The following is a 23,590-nucleotide window of genomic DNA, read 5'->3' as shown; positions in this document are numbered from 1 at the left end:
TTGTCAAATCTCAACAATCAGGAGATCATATATCGCACTTGTCTGATACATTTTAGATCTTACGAAAATTCAACATGAAGCTAAATCCCGAGAAATGTGCATTCGATATTTCATCAGGTAAGTTTTTGGGTTTTCTTGTTTCTAACCATGGTATTGAAGTAAATCTTGCACAGATTAAAGCCATTGAAGAAATTCCTGACATGCTTACAAATAAGAAAGAGGTGCATAGACTAATGGGAAGGATTGCAGCCTTGGGAAGATTTATTTCCAGCTCATCATAAAAATGTTTTAAATTCTTTTCGGCTCTTAAAAAGCAAGACCATTTCGAATGGTCCGAAGAGTGTCAGCAAGCGCTCAAAAACCTGAAGGCATACCTGTCAAATCCACCTTTGCTCGCAAAACCGAAGGTCGGGGAAAGGTTACTTATTTATTTAGCTATTTCAAAAGTAGCGGTGAGTGTTGTTTTAGTTCATGAAGACCAAGGTAAACAGTCTCCAATTTATTATGTTAGAAAATCATTATTAGATGCGGAGATGCGGTATCCTCAATTAGAAAAGCTTGCGGTTGCACTAATCATGGCATTTAGAAAACTAAGGGCTTATTTTCAATGCCACTCTATTTCCGTAGTAACTGCTTATCCATTGCGTAAAATATTAGACAAACATGAGTTATCAGGTAGGTTAGTCAAGTGGGCCATAGAATTGAGTGAATATGACATCACATATCAACCTAGAACCACAATAAAATCTCAAGTGTTAGCAGGTCTTTTGGCTGATTTTAGCCATGGGATACAATTAGAAGCTGAAAAGGAACTACAAGTGTTTAATGGGTCTAATCCCAGAATTTGGACCTTATTTACTGATGGCTCATCTAATGTGAATGGGGCAGGTTTAGGAATTATTTTGGTACCACCTACAGGTGAAACCATTCGACAAGCCATAAAATGTCATCCTATAACTAATAATGAGGTAGAGTATGAAGTTGTGATTGTAGGTTTAGAACTGGCACGTGAACTTGGCATTAATCAAATCATAATCAAAAGCGATTTGCAGCTCGTAGTTAATCAGATGCTGGGGACTTATACAGCCAGGGAAGCACGAATGCAGCAGTACTTAGAGAAGGTATTTGATTAGGCAATTCCAAACCTGGAAAGTTACGCAGATACGAAGAGAGGAAAATGTCGAGGCAGACGCCCTAGATAATCCTTCATCCGCGACGGACGTGACGAGCAACGAAAATGCTTCTGTAATTCATTTGTTTCATTCAGTACTCGATCCAGACAAAAATGAGGTAAATTTCAATAATTTAACCTGGAATTGGAGGAACGAGATTGTCACTTTTTTTGCAGTGTGGAACTATCCCTGAAGACAAGAAAAATGCTCACGCGCTTCATAAAAAAGCTGCTCGGTACTGTTTAAAGCAAGGCAATCTTTATCAAAAATGTTCCGTGGTCCCTTAGCAAGATGCCTCAGGCCTTCTCAAACGGAAAATGTGATGAGAGAAATACACGAGGGGCATTGTGGAAATCACGCAGGAGGAAGATCACTGGTAAGAACCATGATTAGAGCAGGCTATTATTGGCCTAAAATGAAAGAAGAAGCGGAAAATTTTGTGGCTAAATGTGATAAATGTCAAAGATACGGTAACAACATGCATAGACTTGTGGAGTTTTTACATCCAGTCATTGCACCGCGACCTTTTATGAAATGGGGGATGGACATCGTGGGTCCACTACCACAAGCAAAAGTCAAGGTAAAATTCCTGCTTATACTCACTGACTACTTTACTAAATGTGTAGAAGCAGGAGCAGTTAAACAGGTACGAGAAAAAGAAGTCAGAGATTTCATTTGGCGAAATATCATATGTCGATTTGGTGTACCAAAGGAAATCGTGTGTGATAATGACCCACAATTTATAGGCACACAACTCACAGAATTTTTTCAAAGTTGGTAGATTAAAAGGATTACCTCAATGCCTTACCATCCGGTGGGTAATGGACAAGCTGAATCAACAAATAAAGTCATTATCAACAATTTGAAGAAACAATTGGAAGAATCCAAAGGCAATTGACCAGAATTGCTACCTGGTGTTTTATGGGCATACCGCATCACAACAAAAACAAGCACGGGTGAAACACCATTCTCATTGGTGTACGGATCTGAAGCCTTAATTCCAGTTGAGATAGGAGAGCCAAGCACCAGGTACACGCAAGCGTCAGAGGAATCCAATGAAGAAGAAATGCGCATAAACATTGATTTACTTGAAGGAAAAAGGAAAGATGCATTAATAAGAATGGCAACACAAAAACAAGTCATGGAACGATACTATAATCGGAAAGCTCGTCTAAGATACTTCAAGATTGGGGACTTTGTACTCAAGAAAGTTTTTCAATCCAGGAAAGAGGCTAATGCGGGAAAATTAAGTCCAACCCAGGAAGGACCTTACAAGATTCACGGTATCGCGGGGAAGGAAGTATACGAGCTGGAAACAATGGATGGCAAGATATTACCTTCACATTGGAATGCCATTCTCCTGAAGAGATACTATTTCTAAGGAGTACCCACGGTCATGTATCCTCATTTTATAATTTTATTTTTGAATTGTTAAAATTTTACTAACGATTTTAGATGATAGGCAAAAAGCTAACCCGCACTAAATGATGAATCACGACCTGCAAGGCACGTGGAAGAGAATAACTTCCCGGTCTAGGGTTACAATTATTCTGATAGAAATTAAGACGGGTTAAGCAGTTTTCATCTATAATCGTACCTCCGAGTCTCGTATGTTTTATTCCTTTTCAGGAAAAGGACGAAATAAGAGGAGTAATCAAGTGCTCGAGACTTCATACTTCAAAGCTCAAACACTTGGGGGACTATATAATATACATAGACATATATATAAATAAGGCAAAGAAGATTGGAAAATAATCAAAGCTCAAGCCTGAAAAGTTTACTCATTGAATGATTCAAGTGCAGAGCAAAGTTACGAGCCAAAGTCAAAGAAAACCTTGTCATAGTTCGGTTAAAGGCAATGTACTGAAACGGGTTATAAATAAAAATCTTGTGTTTTATTTTCTTTTTTGAAATCTGTTGTAAAGAAAACAGTTACGAAAAAGTTATAGAAGTTATTTAAATACATATAAGGTGTTATTTAAAACTTGAAAAAGTTCAAATGAAAATTTATCAAAGTTATTTCAAGAAACATGTGTATTCCTATTTCTTTTGCCGTACATTTACACTATTATGAAGTTGAGACGTCTTCTTCATTAAATGTCGAATATAAAAGGGACCTCTTTTATAAAATTCATAATTGATTTAAACATTCATGAAGTTAAGAAAGCATTTTATAAAATAAAAGTGCAAATTATTCAATAAGTCCTTAAATATAAAGGCAAGAATGAGCAAAACAGAAGTTCAAAATAACTACGAAAACTTCTTAATATTAAAAAGTTTAGACTAAGTATGAACTTAGTCATAAACTAAGAGTCACTTATACAAAATGCCCCGAAAAAGGTCTGGGGACTTGATGTTTTCAACAAACCCTCAAATGGGACCAAGGGTTATAACCACATTCCACCAAAAAAAGAAAGAAAAAGAGTCACACATCATAAACTTGTCATTGAGGAGTTGAAGAAGGAACCAAAGCAGGGTCATCAGCAGCAGTAGGCTCAAGTTGACTTGAAGGAATTGGAACACTCACCGTACCTATATCATCTTCAATACTTCCAAAAGTTTCAGCCACGGGAGAGGGAAAGTCTTGGCTCTGCTGAGTCTTTTCAATAGTTTCTCTTATTTTAGCTAACTCAACTTCCAAGTTAAAGTTCTCTTGGCTAACCTCCGCAAGGGTATCATGGCGAGTATTCAAAAACGCCAAACTCACTTCAATTGCGGTCTTGTCTTCAAGAATCTCGTAATCTTTTTCCCTTTCAGCAACTTCACTTTTAAGCTTTTCATTCTCAGCCAAGGCAGAATCATAAAAAGTTTGAAAAGAAGCATATGAACTTTCTAAGGAACAAACCTTATTAGAAGACTCCCGGAGGTCTTCTTGAGTCTGAGTCAGTGTTTGCACAAGTTCACTAGCATACGCTTCTTTCTCACTTAAGAGGGCCCTCAACTCTCTGATTTCTTCACTATCCTTGGAGAGTTGCTCGGAAAAATAAGTTTCGAGAATATACTTGTCTATACTAGCTTGATTTGAGGAAGCTCTTTCAATCGCCAATTCTGAAGTTAAAACCCTCAACTGCTGCTCTAAGGTACACTTGCTCTCTTCTAACACTTCCATATCATTTTGAAGGCTTTCATATTGTTCTCTCCAGTTGTCTGCTTCAACTTGATACTCATGAATTAATTGCTCCGTGTGAGAAAACCTCTTCATCATTTCTGTACCAACGAGGTTGATCTAAAAAAAGAAAAGAGAAAAGGATAAGAACCTTAATTAAAAAGGAATAAGTAAACCATTAAAAGGAATACCTTTAATGATGATTGTATTATGTCGTTCATCCAAGTTAAAGAGTTGTGGCTCTCAAGCTTGGCTCTCTCGATTGGACCAATCAGGGGTTTCAACCACACATCAGGCCCACCTGATTTTCTCAAAAGATTACCATCGGCAGGGACCTCGATGATAACCTATTTCATAGCTCCACTTCCACTTGAGGAACCAATCTCAGTGTGTTGAACAGTTGTAGGAAGAACTGCGGAAGGAGTCAAAACAGCATGGGGCGGAGCAGCAACAACAACAGTCACGACAGGTAGAGAAGATGTCATAGGGACAGACATGGAAAAAGAGGCAAGGGGCACTTCGTCAGAAACTGGACCCAAATTTTTATTATCGAACCCACGAGCAAAAAGTTGATCAACAGAATCATGAGCAGCCGCAGGAGTATCATCATCGAAAATCACCAACGAGGCTTCAACAGGCTTGGTGGAAGGAATAGAACGAGGGGGAGATGCTTCATCATCTGAAATAATGCGTCTTCTAGCCCGTGGTCTTTTTATCAAAGAACCCACGTCTTGTTCTTCCTCCTCTTCAGAGTCTTGATCAACAGTAGCTTTCCTTTTAGATGAAGAACCCAAAATTATATCTTGGGCTCTTTCCAAATAAATTCTGGAAGTTACGACGGCCTCAACACTTATGCCTCGAATAGGAAACCCTGACAACAAGAAGGGTCAAAGTAATTTCTAAAGAAAGAAGTAAACAGAAATGCAAAGAATATAAGGGAAAGAAGCACTTACCATGAGTTTTCATTTTCCAACCAAACCGATGAGAAAGGTTTTTCCAGGACCTACCATCCATCGGAGCAACATTTAATAGCTTTCCTACCCAACCACAGAAGTTGGGAATTTCATCGACAACTCCCATGGTTGCTGGAAAAAAAAGAGGAAATTAAAATGATGACCATCAAAATTGAGAAAACGGTATTAAGAAGAAAACTCACGTGAAAAATTCCACTTCTCAAGGAAGGGAACATTCTCTTTACCCACTAAACCAACAGTAGGGGCATCAACGAACCTGACATACTAGCCACGGTCTTTATCGTCTTCTGGACTAACCAGAACTTCTTTGCTTCTTGCCACTAAAGTAAAGATTCCATGGCGAAAGAGTTTGGGAGAATAGAGATGGATTAAATGAAAAAACGTAAAAGGCATACCAGCCATGTTGGCTAAATGCCTCAAGCAAGCAACATCCCTCCACATGATGAGGCCAATTTTTCCTAAGCAAATATTGAAAAAGCGACATAATTCAAGGATAACAGGGTCAATAGCAGGTTTAAAACCCAACGTGAAAGGGTATGTATAAACAAAAGAAAATCCAGTTAAAGAAGAGGTGATTTTTTGGTTCGCATTGGGGATTACAATGGGGAAGTCATGACTCCAATGGCAATCTCTACGAACTACAAAAATCAGGCCTTCAGTAATCTGAGTCGGGTAGATGTCAGCACGATCTAATGAAGATAGTTGGTTTTTGATGGATTCTCTATCATTGTAGAAAGATAGTTCCGCAGGAATAATTTCATCCACTAAAGGTTCACGAAGAGGTTCAGTGAGTTCTTTAGTCCTAGATGAAGATCTTTGATAAAGTGAACTCCTGGTTCTAGAAGGTGGAGTAGAACTCGATGAAGGAATAGAGGGGTCTCATGATGAAGAAGACCCTAAACTACGAAGCCTTCCCCGTCTTCTACTTCTAACAGGAGCAAGAGGAAGGTTATCAACAATAGACTCTCCGAGGGTTAGGGTTTGAAAAAGACATAGTAGTACGAGGAAGAAGAAAATTAGAATTGAATACTCTAAACTTTTGTGAAAAAGACAAAGGTAAAAAGTTATATTTATAGTCAGAAGCAACCGTCGAAGGAAAAGGTGCAATGATGGAAACGTCATAATGAGAACTGTCGTTTCGTAAATGGTGAAGCCGTAAAAAAGCCTTAAAAGGGGCTAAAGGATTGCAGAGCCAACCAGGAGATGCCACGTGTCACGGACATTAAATGAAAGTGACAGATGAAGCATCAGTTCCAGGGAAGAGTTAATGGCGGCAAATATTCCCCCTTTAATGAGATCCACTTCCCAAATATTCTATTGATGAATAAATGGCAAGTGGGGGAACTATCTGTATTGGGAAAATTTAAGTTCATATATGGAATTTATTATAAGATGATACGTCATGATACGTGGACCAATCAAAGGAAGATAGGTGACAAAGAATGATCAAAGAGGCACAAGCTTCAACAGGCACAAACATATATTCAGAAAGATAGACGCTCAAACCTCTTTATGATTAAAGAGAATGGATCTGATAGTAAAAGAGGTATAGATACGTATCATTGGACATTAAATACGGAAAACATTAAGGAATCTGTAGTGAATCAAATATGATTACCAATTGTAACGTTACAGGCTATTAAATGCCATTAATTGTTAATAATGGCTCTATTATGGCAGAGAAGACTGATCATTTGTAAGGACACGAAATACTATTGGAATACATTGGTTTACTTTGCATCATATTCAGTTATTATTTTTCAATTATTCTTATTTCTATTTGATTATCAGTAACCCGAGTTCTTCTAAAATAAGCTTTGACCGAAATCCCAATTTTTGGTTAAACACTACTACTAGTAGTATAACTTATTCCTCACAAAATACTATGCAGCATTTACTACCAAATCAAACTTACTTCTTATACAAGATCGAAAAGTGTTATAACTCTAACAAGAATCCATACTGAACAATAAATATGCCTCGCGCACAATTTCTCCCAATGGACAGGGAGCTGGACATATAAATAAACACCCTTAATTTTGTGCTTTAGCTTCATGCCATTCATAAGGTTTCTGATAAAAGTTGGTAATATTGTCTTATCAGAGACAGATGGGGAAATTTTCTCCACAGCCCGTTCGAAATGCAACTCCTCGATAGTCCAGGACTTTTCATCACTTGTATCTGATGCTTTCAGTTTATCTTCAAGTGCAAGCATTGCAGCTTCATTCATCAATGCTGATAGATCAGCTCCACTTAAATTATTACAAGCATTGTCTCTTACAATTTTCATCAAATCGACACTAGCATCTATAGGTTTTTTCCTAGCAAGTGCTTTTAAAATTAGTCCACGCTCGTCTGGACTAGGTAAAGGGACATATAGTTTTTTCCCTAATCTTCCAGGTCGATGAATAGCAGGGTCCATAACTTCAGGCCTATTTGTAGCACCAATAACATAAACACCCTTTCTCTCATCTGCACCATCTAGTTCTATTAGTAGCTGATTCAAAAGCCTTTCGACAACCCAACCTCCTTCCTTGCCACGCTTAGTTGTCAATGCATCCACCTCATCGAAGAACAGTATACAAGGAGCACATTCTTGCACGAGTAAACAATGTCCGAATAGCTAACTCACTTTCACCAACATACTTGTTCAGAATTTCAGGTCCCTTAATGTGTATAAAATTTGCTCCAGCTTCATTAGCAACAGCCTTGGCGATTAATGTTTTACCACATCCTGGTGGACCATAAAGCAAAAATCCTGCGTCGAATGCACTCCATAACCCGTATAATCTTCAGGACGCTTTATAGGATTAACAATGTATTTAACAAATTCATGCCTCAACAAGTCAAGTCCTCCAACATCTTCCCACTTAACATTTGGTATGGCGGAAAAACCTTCTCTTCTAGAAGAGGGTTGAACCAATTTAACTGCTTCCTCAAAATCAGCCATAGTAACGCTGAGTTTTGCCATCTCTTCAGGTGACCACGGCCTTTTCCACCATTCTTCAGCCTCTTTCCCATCTACAAGCACTTCACTTGTTAGCTCGACCTTCCTCACATCTATTATCCTCTTCATCGCCAAATTACCCGCCTTGTTAGTTAGAGCAGACAAGTCTGCTCCAACAAATCCTGGAGTAAACCTAGCTATCTTCATTAGATCAAACGTGCCCTCAACTCTTAGGGTACGCGTGAGCACAGACAAAATCTGTGCTCTCGCGTTTTCATCTGGCATACCTAATGCAATTTCACGGTCAAATCGTCCAGGCCTCCTCAGTGCCGGGGTCAATAGCATCAGGTCTATTCATGGCCCCAATTACCAGCACATAACCAGCATTACCGCCATTAAATCGATCACCATCTTTTTCATCATTAGGTTTTACAAGCCTATGTGATTCATCCATGCACGTCATCAGCTGCGTTACAATGCGCCGTTCCATTTCTCTCTGTAAATTCTCTCGTTTAGAAGCAATTGAATCAATTTCATCAATAAACACAATAGACGGCGCTGTCCTGTACGCTTTCGAGAACAATTCCCTTATGTTCTCTTCTGATGCACCTGAAATTCCAGAGACCAATTCAGTAGCAGAGATTTTGTAAAATGGAACTCCAGTCTCGTTAGCAATTGCATGGGCCAGCTTTGTTTTTCCACAACCAGGTGGCCCATGAAAGAGTATTCCTGACATTGGCCTAACTCCAAGATGCTTAGTTAACTGTGGATGGTACAATGGAACAATTACCTCCATTTTAATTCCTCCAATACATCATTCATTCCTCCTAAATCCTTAAACCTTGGCCCATTATTCACAACATTATCACTAATTGCATCAGTTAATGATGAAGGCTCCGATTCAAGGAGCGGTAATTGTTGCTCACTGCTGTCGATTATCTTCGGCTTTTTGCTCGGAAGAGTTTCTTCTTCAGTGGGTTTGGGAGTGGGAATGGGATTGGTAGGGTTTTGCAGTTGGAGAACAGGCTTTTCGCCGCCGCCGCCGCCAAATCTTCGCTTTTTGTTCCCTGCCGACCGCCGACCCATACTGCTCTGTCAAAGTGATTCGATTTTTGTTAACGACTGGATTAACAAAGGGTGCAAGATATAATTGAAGAATTAACCCAAATAATAGTTCACCACATCGCTTAAATTAAAAATAGCATATGGATAATTTATGTATTACATATGCATAATTATGTATAATCAATGTATAATTTATGTATATTGTTAGAAAAAGTAAACAAGTAATATGACAGGCTATTTGTATAAAGATCCCAAGATAATTTTCACCTAATTAAGGGTTGTAGGGAGAAAATAATTTCTCCTATTATAAAAAATGGAGTAGTAATAAGCCCATACAAATATTAACCCTCAAAATCGGATAACAATTGAATTTATATGCGGTCATAAGGAGTACGTGATCTAATTTAATACAAATTAAAAAATCAGATTAATGTGGTAGTAAACAATAGAAAGCTAAATGTAAACCACGCAAGTTAGAGCAATCCTAGCCTTGTGAGATTAATCTTCCTCGAGCTAGAAAATAATATTATCAGTGCCGGAGTAAACTGAACTGTGACAAAGCTAGAGATAAACAGTATATTGCTTTTTGATGTATGTTACCATCTCCTCTTATGAATTACTAAGTCCCCTTTATATATTAAGAGAGACCTACCTTTTAAGATATAATTTTATTCTATAAAAAACATAAGTCCTTGATTTTGAAGACCGTTGGCTCCTTTTTTTGACTAATTTCATAATATCTGCCATAATAATTGGTTAATGGCGAGAATTATGGACCCTTGTCGGGTGAGTTGGCAAAGCTTTTCTTCGAGGTTGTTAGAAACAAGACCGATTATGCCTTCGATAAACTCGAGGGAAAATCTGATGGTCTCGATGGCTGGTTTTGACGATGCTTTGAGTTTGAAAATATCATATTCGATCTTGGCCGACCATGCTGGACATTAGATCGAACTTCGATATCGAGCTGGATTTTACCCGTAATTTTGATTTTTACCCAATTACAGATGTGCCGACTCTGGCCTACTATTTCAGATGCTCGATCGAGCATCAAGCTTGGTTTTACCGGTATACAGATAGTCCCCTTGTTTTTTCGAGAGTAGGCGACGTGAAATGATATGAGCCCTCGGTTCTCGCTTTGCTAAATCATGACGTAAGTGAAAATAGGTAATTGAAATGTCCCGTTGGTCCAGTCTTCAAGGCATTAAATGTGTGTCAGTTAACGGTCAGCCACTACGGGATGTGAATCGCCGTTTGAGAAAACTATAAATACCCTTCAACCCATTCATTAGAACTTTTACATTCAAACTCTTCTCTTGTGTTCTAAGAAAGCTTCATCACCTACGTCTTCTGGTTTTCTAGCTTAGCCTCAAAACTTCTTCTCTTTTAGAAGCTTCATCACCTACGTCTTCTGGTTTTCTAGCTTAGCCTCAAAACTTCTTCTCTTTTAGTTCTTTGAAAACTTACATAAGTTATCTACTAAACTCGCCTCCTCCGTTACCAACACTTTCTTTTCTCCACTGTTTATAAGAAATGGCAAAGACTTCAAAATTCGTTACTAACAAAGAAACACCTTCTTCCCTGAAACCATCCGAGAACGTTCCGCCTGCTGCTATTGAGGAATCGATATCGAAACCCCCTCTGAAGTCGTACGTCCCTGCGGGGTGCCTAACTGGGTCTGGCTTCAAGGTTGAGAAGACCTCCATGGTACTGGGTCAGTGCGAGCCGGTCTCGAGGTACATATGTACGATTACTACCAGTATCCTCGATAAGGTCAAAGAGGGCTGCAACTGGAAGATAAAATCGTAGTGGTCCCTACCCCCAAAGAATCGATCACCGCCCACGTGGAGGGTTTTTTAAGTGTTTACACTTACCCTTTCACGTTGGGTCCTCTAGATCTAGTTATCATAGCCTTTTGCAATACGTATAAGGTGACACTCGGCCAGATTCATCCTTTATTTTGGAGGAAACGTTATTCTGCTTCGTTTCTTTGTAAGAAAGGTTGAGGGGTGTCCATTAACCATCAACCACCTCATGCGCATGTATAGCCCTCGACTTTACCGAGGGGGATTAATCAAGCTCGCACGTCGAGCCACTAAGGCCTTATTCTTGAGCATCGACGAGGAACGGAATCGGGGCTGGTTGGGCCGATTCGTTCGAGTGTGGACGTCAGACTTAATCCTAGCAGCGGACATGCCATTTCCTGAGAAATGGAACATGAAACGTAAGTATAACTTTGCCTTCAGGATTTCTTTTATTGCTTTTCTTTTACCTCCCTTCTCATCGATGTTATGTGATGATGCAGCTGTTGCCCAGATGTCGGATGCCATTCCTCGACTCAAGAAGTGGGTCGAGGGCATTGCGACACAGAGACGTTATTTCGAGAGCTTCTAGAATTAAATGTGTGTTAATTGATCCAGGTAGATCAGCCAACATAATTTAGTCGAGGGTCGTAGAACAGCTCGATATAGAAGACAAAATCGTGCCTGCAATCTGAGTCCTAAACGGGCTCAACATGGCATGTGAAACCACAAAGGGAGAGATAACATTACCGGTCAATACCGCTGGGATCATACGAGAGGACAAATTTTATGTGATCGAAGGGGACATGAGGTACAATTCCCTCCTCGGAAGGCCATAGATCTATCACATGAGGGCAAGGCCCTCATCTCTTCAAAATGTGTTAAAATTACAAACCCCCCCGGGGGGGGGGGGGGATTAAGATGGTCTACGGGGAACAACAAGCTGCAAAAGAGATATTTGCAGTCGAAGAATTGATTTCGATATCAACATCCACAACATCAAAGGAACCAACTTCGAGCGCAAACCAGGAGGCCAAATAGCAATCACCGATACCGTTCGTGACCTAACGGGATAAGAAGAAGACTTATGAAGACGATGATTATGGGGTTCCACGATCTTTTATAATCCCCAATGACTCCTACGCAACCAAATCAACAGTTGAAGAGCTGGAACATATTATATTGATCGAGTATCTGCCCGATCAGAAAGTATACCTGAGCACAAGATTGACCCCCGAGCTTAGGAGAAATTTTATTCAGTTTCTTATAATTAACATAGACTATTTTGCTTGGTCCCATCTTGATATGGCAGGTATCCCGCCGGAGATAACCACTCACAAGCTAAGCCTGGACCCGAAAATCTATCTGGTCAAGCAGAAGAGGAGGCCCCAGTCCGAAGTAAAACATACTTTCATCAAGGACGAGGTATCTAAACTCCTTAAAATAAGTTCAATTCAGGAGGTTAATACCCGGAATGGTTAGCAAACGTAGTGGTAGTCCCTTATAAAGGGGACAAATTAAGAATGTGCGTAGATTATAAGGATTTGAAAAAAGCATATCCTAAGGACTCCTTCCTTTTACCCAACATTGACCGCATGATCGATGCAACGGTCGACCACGAGATCCTCAGTTTTCTTGATGTATATTCCGGGTATAACCAAATACGGATGAACCCGGGTGACCAGGAAAAAACTTCCTTCATCACTAAATATGGCACATACTGCTATAATGTAATGCCATTCGGATTAAAAAAATGCCGGTGCCACTTATCAACGCCCAATAAATCGGATGTTTGATGAAAAAATATGAAAAATAATAAAAGTTTACATTGATGATATGTTAGTTAAGTCCTTGCGTACAGATGACCATTTAAAACATTTGCAGGAAACCTTCAGCATATTAAATAAGTACAATATGAAGTTGAACCAAGAAAAGTGTGCATTCAGAGTCGGATCAGGAAAATTCCTTGGGTTCATGGTATCCAATAGAGGGATCGAGATCAACCCCGGCAAGATCAAAGATATCAAAGCCATCATAGTCGTGAACAACGTAAAGGTCGTGTAGAGGCTAACCGGGCGCTTAGCCGCCCTGGGGCGATTTATTTCGAGGTCGTCTGACAAGAGCAGCTGATTCTTTGCGCTATTGAAGAAGAAGACTAACTTCTCATGGACTTTGGAATGTCAACGAGCTCTAGACGAGCTCAATTGATACTTATCGAGCCCACCGCTGCTTCATACACCAAAGACAGACGAATAATTGTACTTGTACTTAGAAGTCTCGGAGATAGCGGTAAGTGGAGTCTTGGTTCGGGAAGAACAAGGTACGCAATTTCCAATTTATTACGTTAGCAGGACCTTAGGTGAGGCCGAAACTAGGTACCCTTACCTGGAAAAACTGGCGCTCGCTTTGCTAAGTGCCCCTAGAAAGCTAAAACTATACTTCCAATGTCACCCCATATGTGTTATAACTACTTATTCGTTAAGGAATGTTCTGCATAAGCCCTAACTCTTGGGCCATTTGGCCAAATGGGCAGTAGAATTTAGTGGGTATGATATTGAGTACTGACCTCGGACCACCATTAAATCCCAAATTTTGGTAGACCTCATGGCCGACTTTACACCGGCCCTAATATCCAAGGTGGAAAAAGTTATTGGTTAACTGAGGGACTTCTTCGGGACTTTGGACCCTCTTTACGGATGGTGCTTCGAACGCAAAAGCATCCATACTTGGTATCGTACTAAAGTCGCCAACATGTATTATAATTAGACAATCTATTAAGACTATGAAATTGACTAACAACGAGGCTGAATATGAAGCCATGATTGCATGCCTTGAATTAGCCAAAACCTTGGGGCAGAGGTGATCGAAGCCAAGTGTGGCTCCCTTTTTGTGGTAAACCAAGTTAATGGAACATTCGAGGTCAGGGAAGAATGAATACAGAGATACTTGGACAAGTTACAGTGACATTAAGTCGGTTCAGAGAATAGGCTTTGCAACATGTACCTCGGGATCAAAACAGCAAGGCCGATGCCCTTGCTAACTTGGTATCATCGGTCGAAGACAACGAGTTCAAATCGGGAGAAGTCGTGCAGCTTATGAGATCGGTGGTGGAAGAAGGCCACACCGAGATCAACTCAACGAGCCTAACTTGGGATTAGAGGAACAAGTACGTGGAATATCTCAGGATCGGAAAACTACCAGACCCAAAAGAATCGGGGTCCCTTCATATTAAGGCAGCCCGGTTTAGCATGTCCAAAGACGTAACCCTGTTTAGAAGATCATTTGATGGCCCACTTGCAATATGTTTAGGGCATGAGGATACTGAGTACGTTCTGAGGGAAATCCACGAATGTACCTGTGGAAATCATTCAGGATCCAAATCACTGGTTGGAAAAATAATCTGAGCTGGTTACTACTGGATCGACATGGAAAACAATGCAAAGGAATTGGTGCGAAAATGTGATGGGTACCAAAGATACACTCCGATGATTCATCAACCTGGGGGGCTGTTGCGTTCGATTTTGTTGCCATGATCGTTCATGAAGAAACCAAATCGAATGCAACAGCTCCCCAAGTTGATGAATCATCGGAGCGTGTCTTTGGCACCCATCACATTTTCGCACCAATTCCTTTGCATATTTTTCCATGTCGATCAAGTAGTAACCGACTCTAATTATTTTTCCAACCAGTGATTTGGCGCCCGAATGATTTCCACAGGTACTTTCGTGGATTTCCCTCAGAACGTACTCAGTATCCCCAGGCCCTAGACATATTGCAAGTGGGCCATCGAATGATCTTCTAAATAGGGTTCCGTCTTTGGACATGCTAAATCGGGTTGCCTTTATATAAAGGGCCCCCGATTCTTTCGGGTTCGAGGGCAGTTTTCCGGTCCTGAGATATTCCATGTACTTGTTCCTCCAATCCCAAGTTAGACTCATTGAGTTGATCTCGGTGTGGACTTCTTCCACCACCGATCTCATAAGCTGCACGACTTCTCCCGATTTGAACTCATTGTCTTTGACCGATGATCCCAAGTTAGCGAGGGCATCGACCTTGCTATTTTGATCCCGAGGTACATGTTGCAAAGTCCATTTTTTGAGCCGACTTAATGTCACCTGTAACTTGTCCAAGTATCTCTGCATTCATTTTTCTCTGACCTCGAATGTTTCATTAACTTGGTTTACCACAAGGAAGTAGTCGTACTTGGCTTCGATCACCTCTGCCCCCAAAGTTTTGGATAATTCAAGGCCTGCAATCATGGCCTCATATTTATCCCCGTTGTTAGTTAATTTCATAGTCTTAATAGATCGTCTAATTATATTACCTGTTGGCGGCTTTAGTACGTTACTAAGTCTGGACCTTTTTGCGTTCGAAGCACCGTTCGTAAAGAGGGTCCAGAGTCCCGAAGAAGTCCCTCAGTTAACCAATAACTATTTCCAACTTGGATATTAGGGACGGTGTGAAGTCGGCCATGAGGTCTACCAAAATTTGGGATTAAACGGCGGTCTGAGGTCGGTACTCAATATCATACCACTAATTTCTACGGCCCATTTGGCCAAACGGCCCAAGGGTTCGGGCTTATGCATAACGTTCCTTAACGGAAGTAGTTATGACACATATGAGGTAACACTGGAAGTATGGTTTTAGCTTCCTAGGGCCACTTAGCAAAGCGAGCGCCAATTTTTCCCGGTGAGGGTACCTAGTTTCGGCCTCACCTAAGGTCCTACTAACGTAATAAATTGGAATTGCGTACCTTGTTCTTCCCGAGACCGCTAAGTAGAAGTACAGTTGTTCGTCTGTCTTTGGTGTGTGAAGCATCGGTGGGCTCGATAAGTATCTTTTGATCTCGTCCAGAGCTCGTTGACATTCTGAAGTCCATGAGAAGTTCTTCTTCTTTTTCAATAGTGCAAAGAATCGGTGGCTCTTGTCGGATGACCTCTAAATAAATCGCTCCAGGGCGGCTATGCACCCGGTTAGCCTCTGCATGGCCTTTACGTTGTTCACGATCGTGATGTCTTCGATAGCTTTGATCTTGTCGGGGTTGATCTCGATCCCTCGGTTGGATACCTTGAACCCGATGAATTTTCCTGATCCGACTCTAAATGCACACTTTTCTGGGTTCAACTTCATATTGTACTTCTTTAATATGCTTAAGGTTTCCTGCAGATATTTTAAATGGTTCTCTGCTCGCAGGGACTTAACTAACATATCATCAATGTAAACTTCCATCATTTTTCCTATTTTTACCTCCAACATTTGATTTACTAAGCGTTGATAAGTGGAACCAATGTTTTTTTAATTCGAATGGCGTTACGTTATAGCAGTACGTGCCGAATTTAGTGATGAAAGGAGTTTTTTCCTGGTTACCCGGGTCATATGTATTTAGTTATACCCGGAATAGGCATCGAGAAAACTAAGGATCTCGTGGCCCGTTGTTGCATCGATCATGCGATCAATGTTGGGTAAAGGGAAGGAGTCCTTGGGACATTCCTTATTCAAATCCTTATAATCTATGCACATTCTTAATTTGTCCCTTTATTAGGGACTACCACTACGCTTTCTAACCATACCGGGTATTTAACCTCCCGAATGGACCCTATTTTAAGGAGTTTAGATACCTCATTCTTGATGAAAGCATATTTTACTTTGAACTGGGGCCTTCTCTTCTGCTTGACCGGATTGATTTTCGGGTCCAGGCTTAGCTTGTGAGTGGTTATCTCCGATGGGATCCTTGCCATATCAAGACAGGAACAAGCAAAACAATCTATGTTAACTATAACAAATTGAATAAATCTTTTCCTTAGCTCGGGAGTTAATCCCATGCCCAGGTATACCTTTCGATTGGGCAGATGCTCGATTAATATAACCTGTCCCAGCTCTTCAACCATTGATTTGGTTGCGTCGGAGTCATCGAGGATTATAAAACACGTTATCAATTAACACACGTTTAATTCTAGTTTTATTTACGAGTATAGATATCATCACTACATCATAGTGAGTTTGTATGATTCTTTTCGCATCCTCGGCGCTGAAAGATAAGATTCCTTCAGGTATGTAGTCTCGATTTCATTTTTCCCTGGTGATCGACACTGTGGTCTATTTCAACATCGACTCTTGTGGGATATCGACTCTACCAGTGATCATACTAATGACGTGTTAAGGTTCGATATCTTCTTGTTCTGTCTGTTTGTTAGAATCCCTATTCCTAAAATGATTCTTGTCCTAGTCGCTCAAGAATTCTCGAAGGTGCCCATTGTTGAATTGTCGGGCTACCCCTTCTCTCAATTGTCAACAATCTTCCGTTCTATGATCGTGAGCTAGATTGGATTGTAGAGTTCGAGGCCATTTTGTCTCCTTAATTTGCCCGATGGCAAATACGATGTCGGCAACACCGATATTAAAGTTGTATTCCGATAGCCTCGGTGCTTCTTTAGGACCGATGGACCTGTGGAAGATGTTTTGGTCATGAGCCCCCGGTTGCTTCGACTTTTTTCATTTCTCTTTTCATTTCTAATGGGGTTCCGCCCGGACCCACTGCTCCTCCTATCTCTATTATATGGTTGATACCGATCCCTGTTTGATCCTGGTTCGCAATTGATGTCTCTCTTAACTCTGTTGAGGGTTCTGGTAGGATAAACAGACTTCGAAGGGGCCTCGAGTTGATCATCTTCGACCCTGGTTTTCGATTGATACCAATTGTGTACATCGGTCCAGGTAACGATATAATACTCTATCAGATTCTGCTTCACTTAATGTGAAGCCACCGAGCTTCGAATATTGAGTCCCTGAGTGAAAGCCTGAATGGCCCAATCATCAGCGATCGACGACATATCCATTCGTTCTATTTAAAAATGGGACATGAATTCCCTAAGCATCTCGTTATCTTTCTATTTGACTTTGAAAAGGTCCGATTTTCTGGTTTCAACCTTGGTGGCATGGGCATTTGCTTTTATGAAAGAGTCTACAAGCATAGAAAAAGAGTAATTAGAGTATCATGGCTCCCTTTTATAGGGTCTCCCCAAATTCTTTCAGTAAAACAGACTCGATCTCGTCGTCTTCCAAGTCGTTCCCTTTGATGGCACATGTATAAGAGGTTACATGCTCGTTTGGATTGATCGTCTCGTTATACTTAGGTATTTCAAGCATACGGAATTTCTTGGGGATCGACTTCGGAGCCGCACTAGGAGAAAAAGGTTTTTGCACGAACTTCCTGTAATCCAGTCATTTCAATATCGGAGGTGCTCCTGGGAGTTGATCTACCCTGGAATTGTAGATTTCCACCTTTTTGTCGTTTGCTTCGATTTTCTTTTTCCCTTATTCTATCCGCTTTGTCAGCTCCTTGAGCATCTTTATAATTTCGGGGCTAGCGCCCGATTCTTGTTCATTCGACCTCACTACAACCGGTTCAATTCTGCGGGTGGCTTCTTGGGGCGGATCGGGTTCAACCCTGCTCGGTGCCTGGCTTTGACTCTACAACTGAGCTATTGCCACCTGTTGAGCTTGTATCTTTTCAAATATCATTCGTAGGCTGATCCTGTCTTCTTTAATGATTTGTGTGTTTCATGCTGCCGATCAGGCTCCACAACGGACGCTATTTTCAGGGTCGGTAAGTACATTTACGTAGAAGTACACAAGAGAATTAACATCAACCGGATCCGCGATCCGAATTCCAACGGGATCAGTGGGTGAACCAACGTTACCAGGAACCATGTTGTTATTCTTAGCTTGATGACCAGATTCGTTGTCGATATACAGGGGTGCTAATTGAGAGTTTGTCATTTTTAGCATGAAATCAAAGTCATTTCAAAGAGTAAGTGTGAAGTAGTGTGTGTTATGGAGATTTGTATAAAATGACTATTATTATCCTTATCCCTACGGTGGACGCCAAACTCTTTACCCTCAAAATCGGATAACAATTGAATTTATACGCAGTTATAAGGATACGTGATTTAATACTACAAAGTGAGAAATCAGATTAATATGGAAGTAAATAATAGAAAGATAAATGTAAACCACGCAAGTTAGAGCAATCTTAGCCTTGTGAGATTAATTTCCCTCGAGCTAGAAATAATATTATCAGTGTCAGAGTAAAATGAACTGTGACAAAGATAGAGATAATAATATATTGCTTTTTGATGTATGTTACCAGCTCTTCTTATGAATTACTAAGTCCCCTTTATATATTAAGGGAGACCTACCTTTTAAGGTATTATTTTATTCTATAAAAAATTTAAGCCCTTGATTTTGAAGACCGTTGGCTCCTTTTTTGACTAATTTTGTGCTTTTCGCCATAATGATTGGTTAATGGCAAGAATTTTGGACCCTTGTCCGGTGAATTGGCAATTTTTTTCTCGAGGCCATTAGAAATAGGATTGGTTATGCCTTCGATAAACTCGAGGGCAAATCTGATGGTCTTGATTTGATGATGCTTTGAGTCCGAAAATATCGTATTCCGATCTTGGCTGACCATGCTGGACATCAGATCGAACTTCGAACTTCAATTTCGAGCTCGGTTTTACCCGTAATTTTGACTTCTACCCAATTAAATATGTGCCGACTCTGGCCTACAGTTTTAGATGCTCGATCGAGCATCGAGCTCGATTTTACCCATATACAACTAATTAATGGCAATTTTTATATTTTAAAAATTCGAGCAATAAATAGTGGTATTGGAGCAAGTGGAAATCTCATTCAATAAAAAAGTGAAGAGGGTATGTATTTGTTTTTGGACCTAAAATGTTATGTCGATAAAGTTGGATTTATAAGTTTAGATAATTTTAACTAGAGAAGAGGTTCATCTATTTTGTGTAAAATAGAAAGGTCGAATATAAAACTCAGTATTTTAATCCCCCTATCACTAAGACATCCTCAATAGCATATTATTTTTCACCAGAAACATATAGAAAGGATATTATGAAAAACCTCTAACCATACATGAATCAGCATTTTACAACTTCAACAAGAAACTCATCCAAGGGAACTGTGTTTTTTTGGGATTGAATCCTCGTATTCACATTATCCGTGTGAAATACACACACTTTTACCATATCAACCATATCAACGGCACATAAGCTCGGTCAACACGTTAATGAATTTGTTTTGATCAAGTTGATACGTCTAAATAAAAATCTGCGAAGTACATATCAAAATGTTCAACTACAAGTTTCACTTAGGCTATTTTGCCTAACATATTTGATATGAAGAGTTACATATATTTGTAGGTTGATTTCATCCGATGATGTAAAAGAAATATAAGCAATGTCAATGCATAAAAATTATGAATGATTATAGGTTGTTGGCATTATTTATACTTGATAATACAAAGCCAAAGATTTTCTTGTGGTCCCTTTTTCTTCTTTACTTCTTTGTCTTTTGTGAAAGATAAAGTGTCTCATTCGTTGTGAAAATTCCTTTTCTTCTCCTTATATTGAATTGCTCTTTGTTGGGCTTGGAAAGAGCTAGTAAAAGGGAGTGGCCTCACGCACATAAGAAATTGGTCTTGAGCTGATTACTTTGGTAAAATTATTTCTTATTTTTTGAGATTATCAGAAAAGTGTCAAAATACATGCTTACCAAAATATGTCGAAATTCATTCTCTTTGAATTGAATTCTGTAACGTCTGATTTATTGCTTTGTAACAGCTATAATTTAAATTATTGTAACTACTACTTGAATTCTTGTAACTCCTACTTGAATTCTGTAGGAGCTCTTCTTTTTTTCATAACCCTCAATTTAATTCTCCTTCTTGTAACAACTCTAGCATCTTATCTATATTAGGAGATGTTTTGTGAAGTTTTCAAACATAGAAAAATACCCCATCTTCTCTTCTTCTTCAACCGACTTTTGGGAAATTGGTTTGTGCAAATTTCAAACTTTTAGCCACGAGTGCACGTGTTTGGAGATGTTGTGGAACCTTGGGGAGTGACCAGTCTTAACGATTTGTACTCAGTCGGGCCGAAATTACTTTCAAGGCAGTGGCTTGCCACGACATAGTATTTTTTGGTAAGTTGTTCTTGTTTTCCATCTTGTTCCTTGTCAATATTATCTACTATTTATCTTATTAGAAAGCGACTTCTACATATAATACTGACCAATGGCTACCACCACTTTGAATAAGCACTTCCTGATCTGTCAAAGCTTGAGCCTTTAGATGGAAACAATTATAAGCATTGGTCCCAGAAACTTTTAATTTTTTTTGAACAATTAGAAGTTGATTACGTTTGGAAAGTGGATCAAGTTTCAGATGGTTGATGATGAGTCAATCATGGAGCAGGTTCACGAGTATAGAACTTGACTACTCATGTTTTGAACGAATGCATGAAAATGTGTGAGATTCTTCATGCTAATGTTCTGCTTGAAAAGTTTCCACCTTCCTAGAGTGATTACAGGAATCAACTAAAACACAAGAAGAAAAACTTAAATTTTCAAGAATTGATCAGTCACATGAGAACTGAGGAAGCAAACCGTCTTAAAGATGAGGAGGTTGAACGACTTAAGGGATGATGAAATCTCTCTCTCTTAATTGTTCTAAAGCTAACCTTGTGGCATCTTCTGGTACTTTTGTGAAAGACAGATTTAAAGGAAAACAGAAGAAAGATCAGAAAAAAGGACAAGTGAAGAAGCAGAATTATTTCAATAAGCCGGAGGGCCATATTCAAAAGTCGAAAGGACCTTGCTATGTCTGCGGCAAAATTGGTCAGAAGGCTTTCCAATGCAACTAGAGACAAGGACAAAGCTCAAAGCATGGAGGAAAAACTCTAGTCCAAGCTAACCTTACCAAGGATGGATGTTATTGCTTTTGTGGTCGTTGATGCATATGGTGGCTAACAAGACTGACTGGATACTAGACACAGGCGCTTCAAAGCACCTTTACGCCAACAAGGAGTTGTTTCACGAATTTGAGGAAACTGCTGATGGCGAGTGTGTCTACATGAGTAATCCACTATAGCTGGAGTTATGGGAAAAGGAAAAATTCTCCTTAAGTTAACTTCTGAAAAACCTTAGCCATGAACAATGTTCTATATGTACCCTCCCTTCGTAGAAACTTAGTTTCTGGTGCGCTTCTCAATAAAATAGGTCTTAAACTTATTTTTGAATCTGATAAAGTTGTTATTTCTCATGGGGGAGACTTTTTTTGGGAAGGGTTACCTTAGTGGGGGTTTATTTGTATAGAACAACGCTCAAGAGATTACTAATAATGCTAGTACTTTCAATTCTGCTTATGTTGTTGAGTCCATTGATTTGTGGCATGATAGACTAGGTCATGTTAATATTGCTTCTATTAAAAGACTTAGAAAAATAAAATTAATTCCTGCAGTTAATGTCGATAGTTTTTCTAATTGTCCTGTTTGTGTAGAGGCAAAACATATCAAAAAGCCTTTTAAGAATGTAACTAGTAGAAAGACAGAATTGCTTGAACTAGCGCATTCAGACTTAGCAGATTTCAAGAACATTGTTAGTAAAGGTGGAAAGAAATACTATATCACTTTGGTAGATACCTTCACAAGAAGTTAGATAAAACCCTGTATGAGTTATGGAAAGGGTTTGGCCCTAACTTGAAAATTCTGAAAGTGTTGGGGTGTTTGGCTAAGGTTGGTCTACCTGATTTTAAACAAGTAACTGTTGGACCTATGACTTTTGATGTTATTTTTATTGGTTATGCTCAAAATAGTGTTGCGTATAGATTTATGTCTTTGAATAATAGTTCTATTTGTGAATCTAGAGATGCAGAATTTTTTGAGCATGTTTTTTCATTGAAAAATATTTTGTCTAGTGATGTGCCTAATAATGCTTCTACATCTATGTGTGTTAATTCACATATTTTGCCGTCTTCTAGTGCTACTACTAATGAGCATGAAAATGAACTTAATAGGAGTAAGAGATGGAGAATTGAAACTAGCTTTGGTCCTGACTTTATCATTTCTTTCTTGACTGAAAATATTGATCTTGATATTTTGAGTGATGAATTAGTGTCAATCTATTTAATAGAAGAAGACCAAAAGACTTATAATGAAGCAATGAGATCAATATATGCTAGTGTTTGGAAAGAGGCTACTAAAAGTAAATTCGGTAACAACTTTTTTTTTCTTCCCGTAGCTCCCAATTTGATTCTCCTTCTTGTAACAACTCTAACATCTTATCTATATTAGGAATTGTTTTGTGAAGTTTTCAAACACAGAAAAATACTTTCACCTTCTCTTCTTCTTAAACGATTTCTAGGCAATTGGTTTATGCAAATTCCAAACTTCCAACCACGAGAGCTCGTGTTTGGAGGTGCTGTGGAACCTTGGGGAGCGACCGGTCTTAACGATTTGCACTCAGTCGAGCCAAAATCGCTTTCAAGGCAGTGGCTTGCAAAGGAACAAGGGTCATAGTTCAAACAAGTCCACCATAAGTCTCAACTTGTTGCTACATTTACGGCTAAATGGGTGTATCGTACAACAACAACAACAAACTCAGTCTAATCCCACAATTAAATGGGCGCATCTTATGCAAGAGAAAAAGTCAAGCCACAAAGAAAGAAAATC

At 39.5% G+C, this 23,590-nt stretch overlaps 1 protein-coding gene and 1 pseudogene across 1 annotated transcript; both read right to left on the bottom strand.

The window, feature by feature from the left end:
- Nucleotides 1-3,615: 3,615 nt before the first annotated feature.
- LOC138872927 (tropomyosin-2-like) lies at nucleotides 3,616-4,377 on the bottom strand. The gene has a single exon (XM_070151347.1). The coding sequence runs from the start codon at nucleotides 4,375-4,377 to the stop codon at nucleotides 3,616-3,618; it is 762 nt and encodes a 253-aa protein (XP_070007448.1).
- Nucleotides 4,378-4,625: 248 nt separating this feature from the next.
- LOC104247308 (cell division control protein 48 homolog C-like) lies at nucleotides 4,626-9,285 on the bottom strand (annotated as a pseudogene).
- Nucleotides 9,286-23,590: the final 14,305 nt, after the last annotated feature.

This window comes from Nicotiana sylvestris, chromosome 7 (genome assembly GCF_000393655.2).
Source record: "Nicotiana sylvestris chromosome 7, ASM39365v2, whole genome shotgun sequence".
Lineage (NCBI taxonomy): Eukaryota > Viridiplantae > Streptophyta > Magnoliopsida > Solanales > Solanaceae > Nicotiana > Nicotiana sylvestris.
This window is presented reverse-complemented; position numbering and strand designations above follow the sequence as displayed.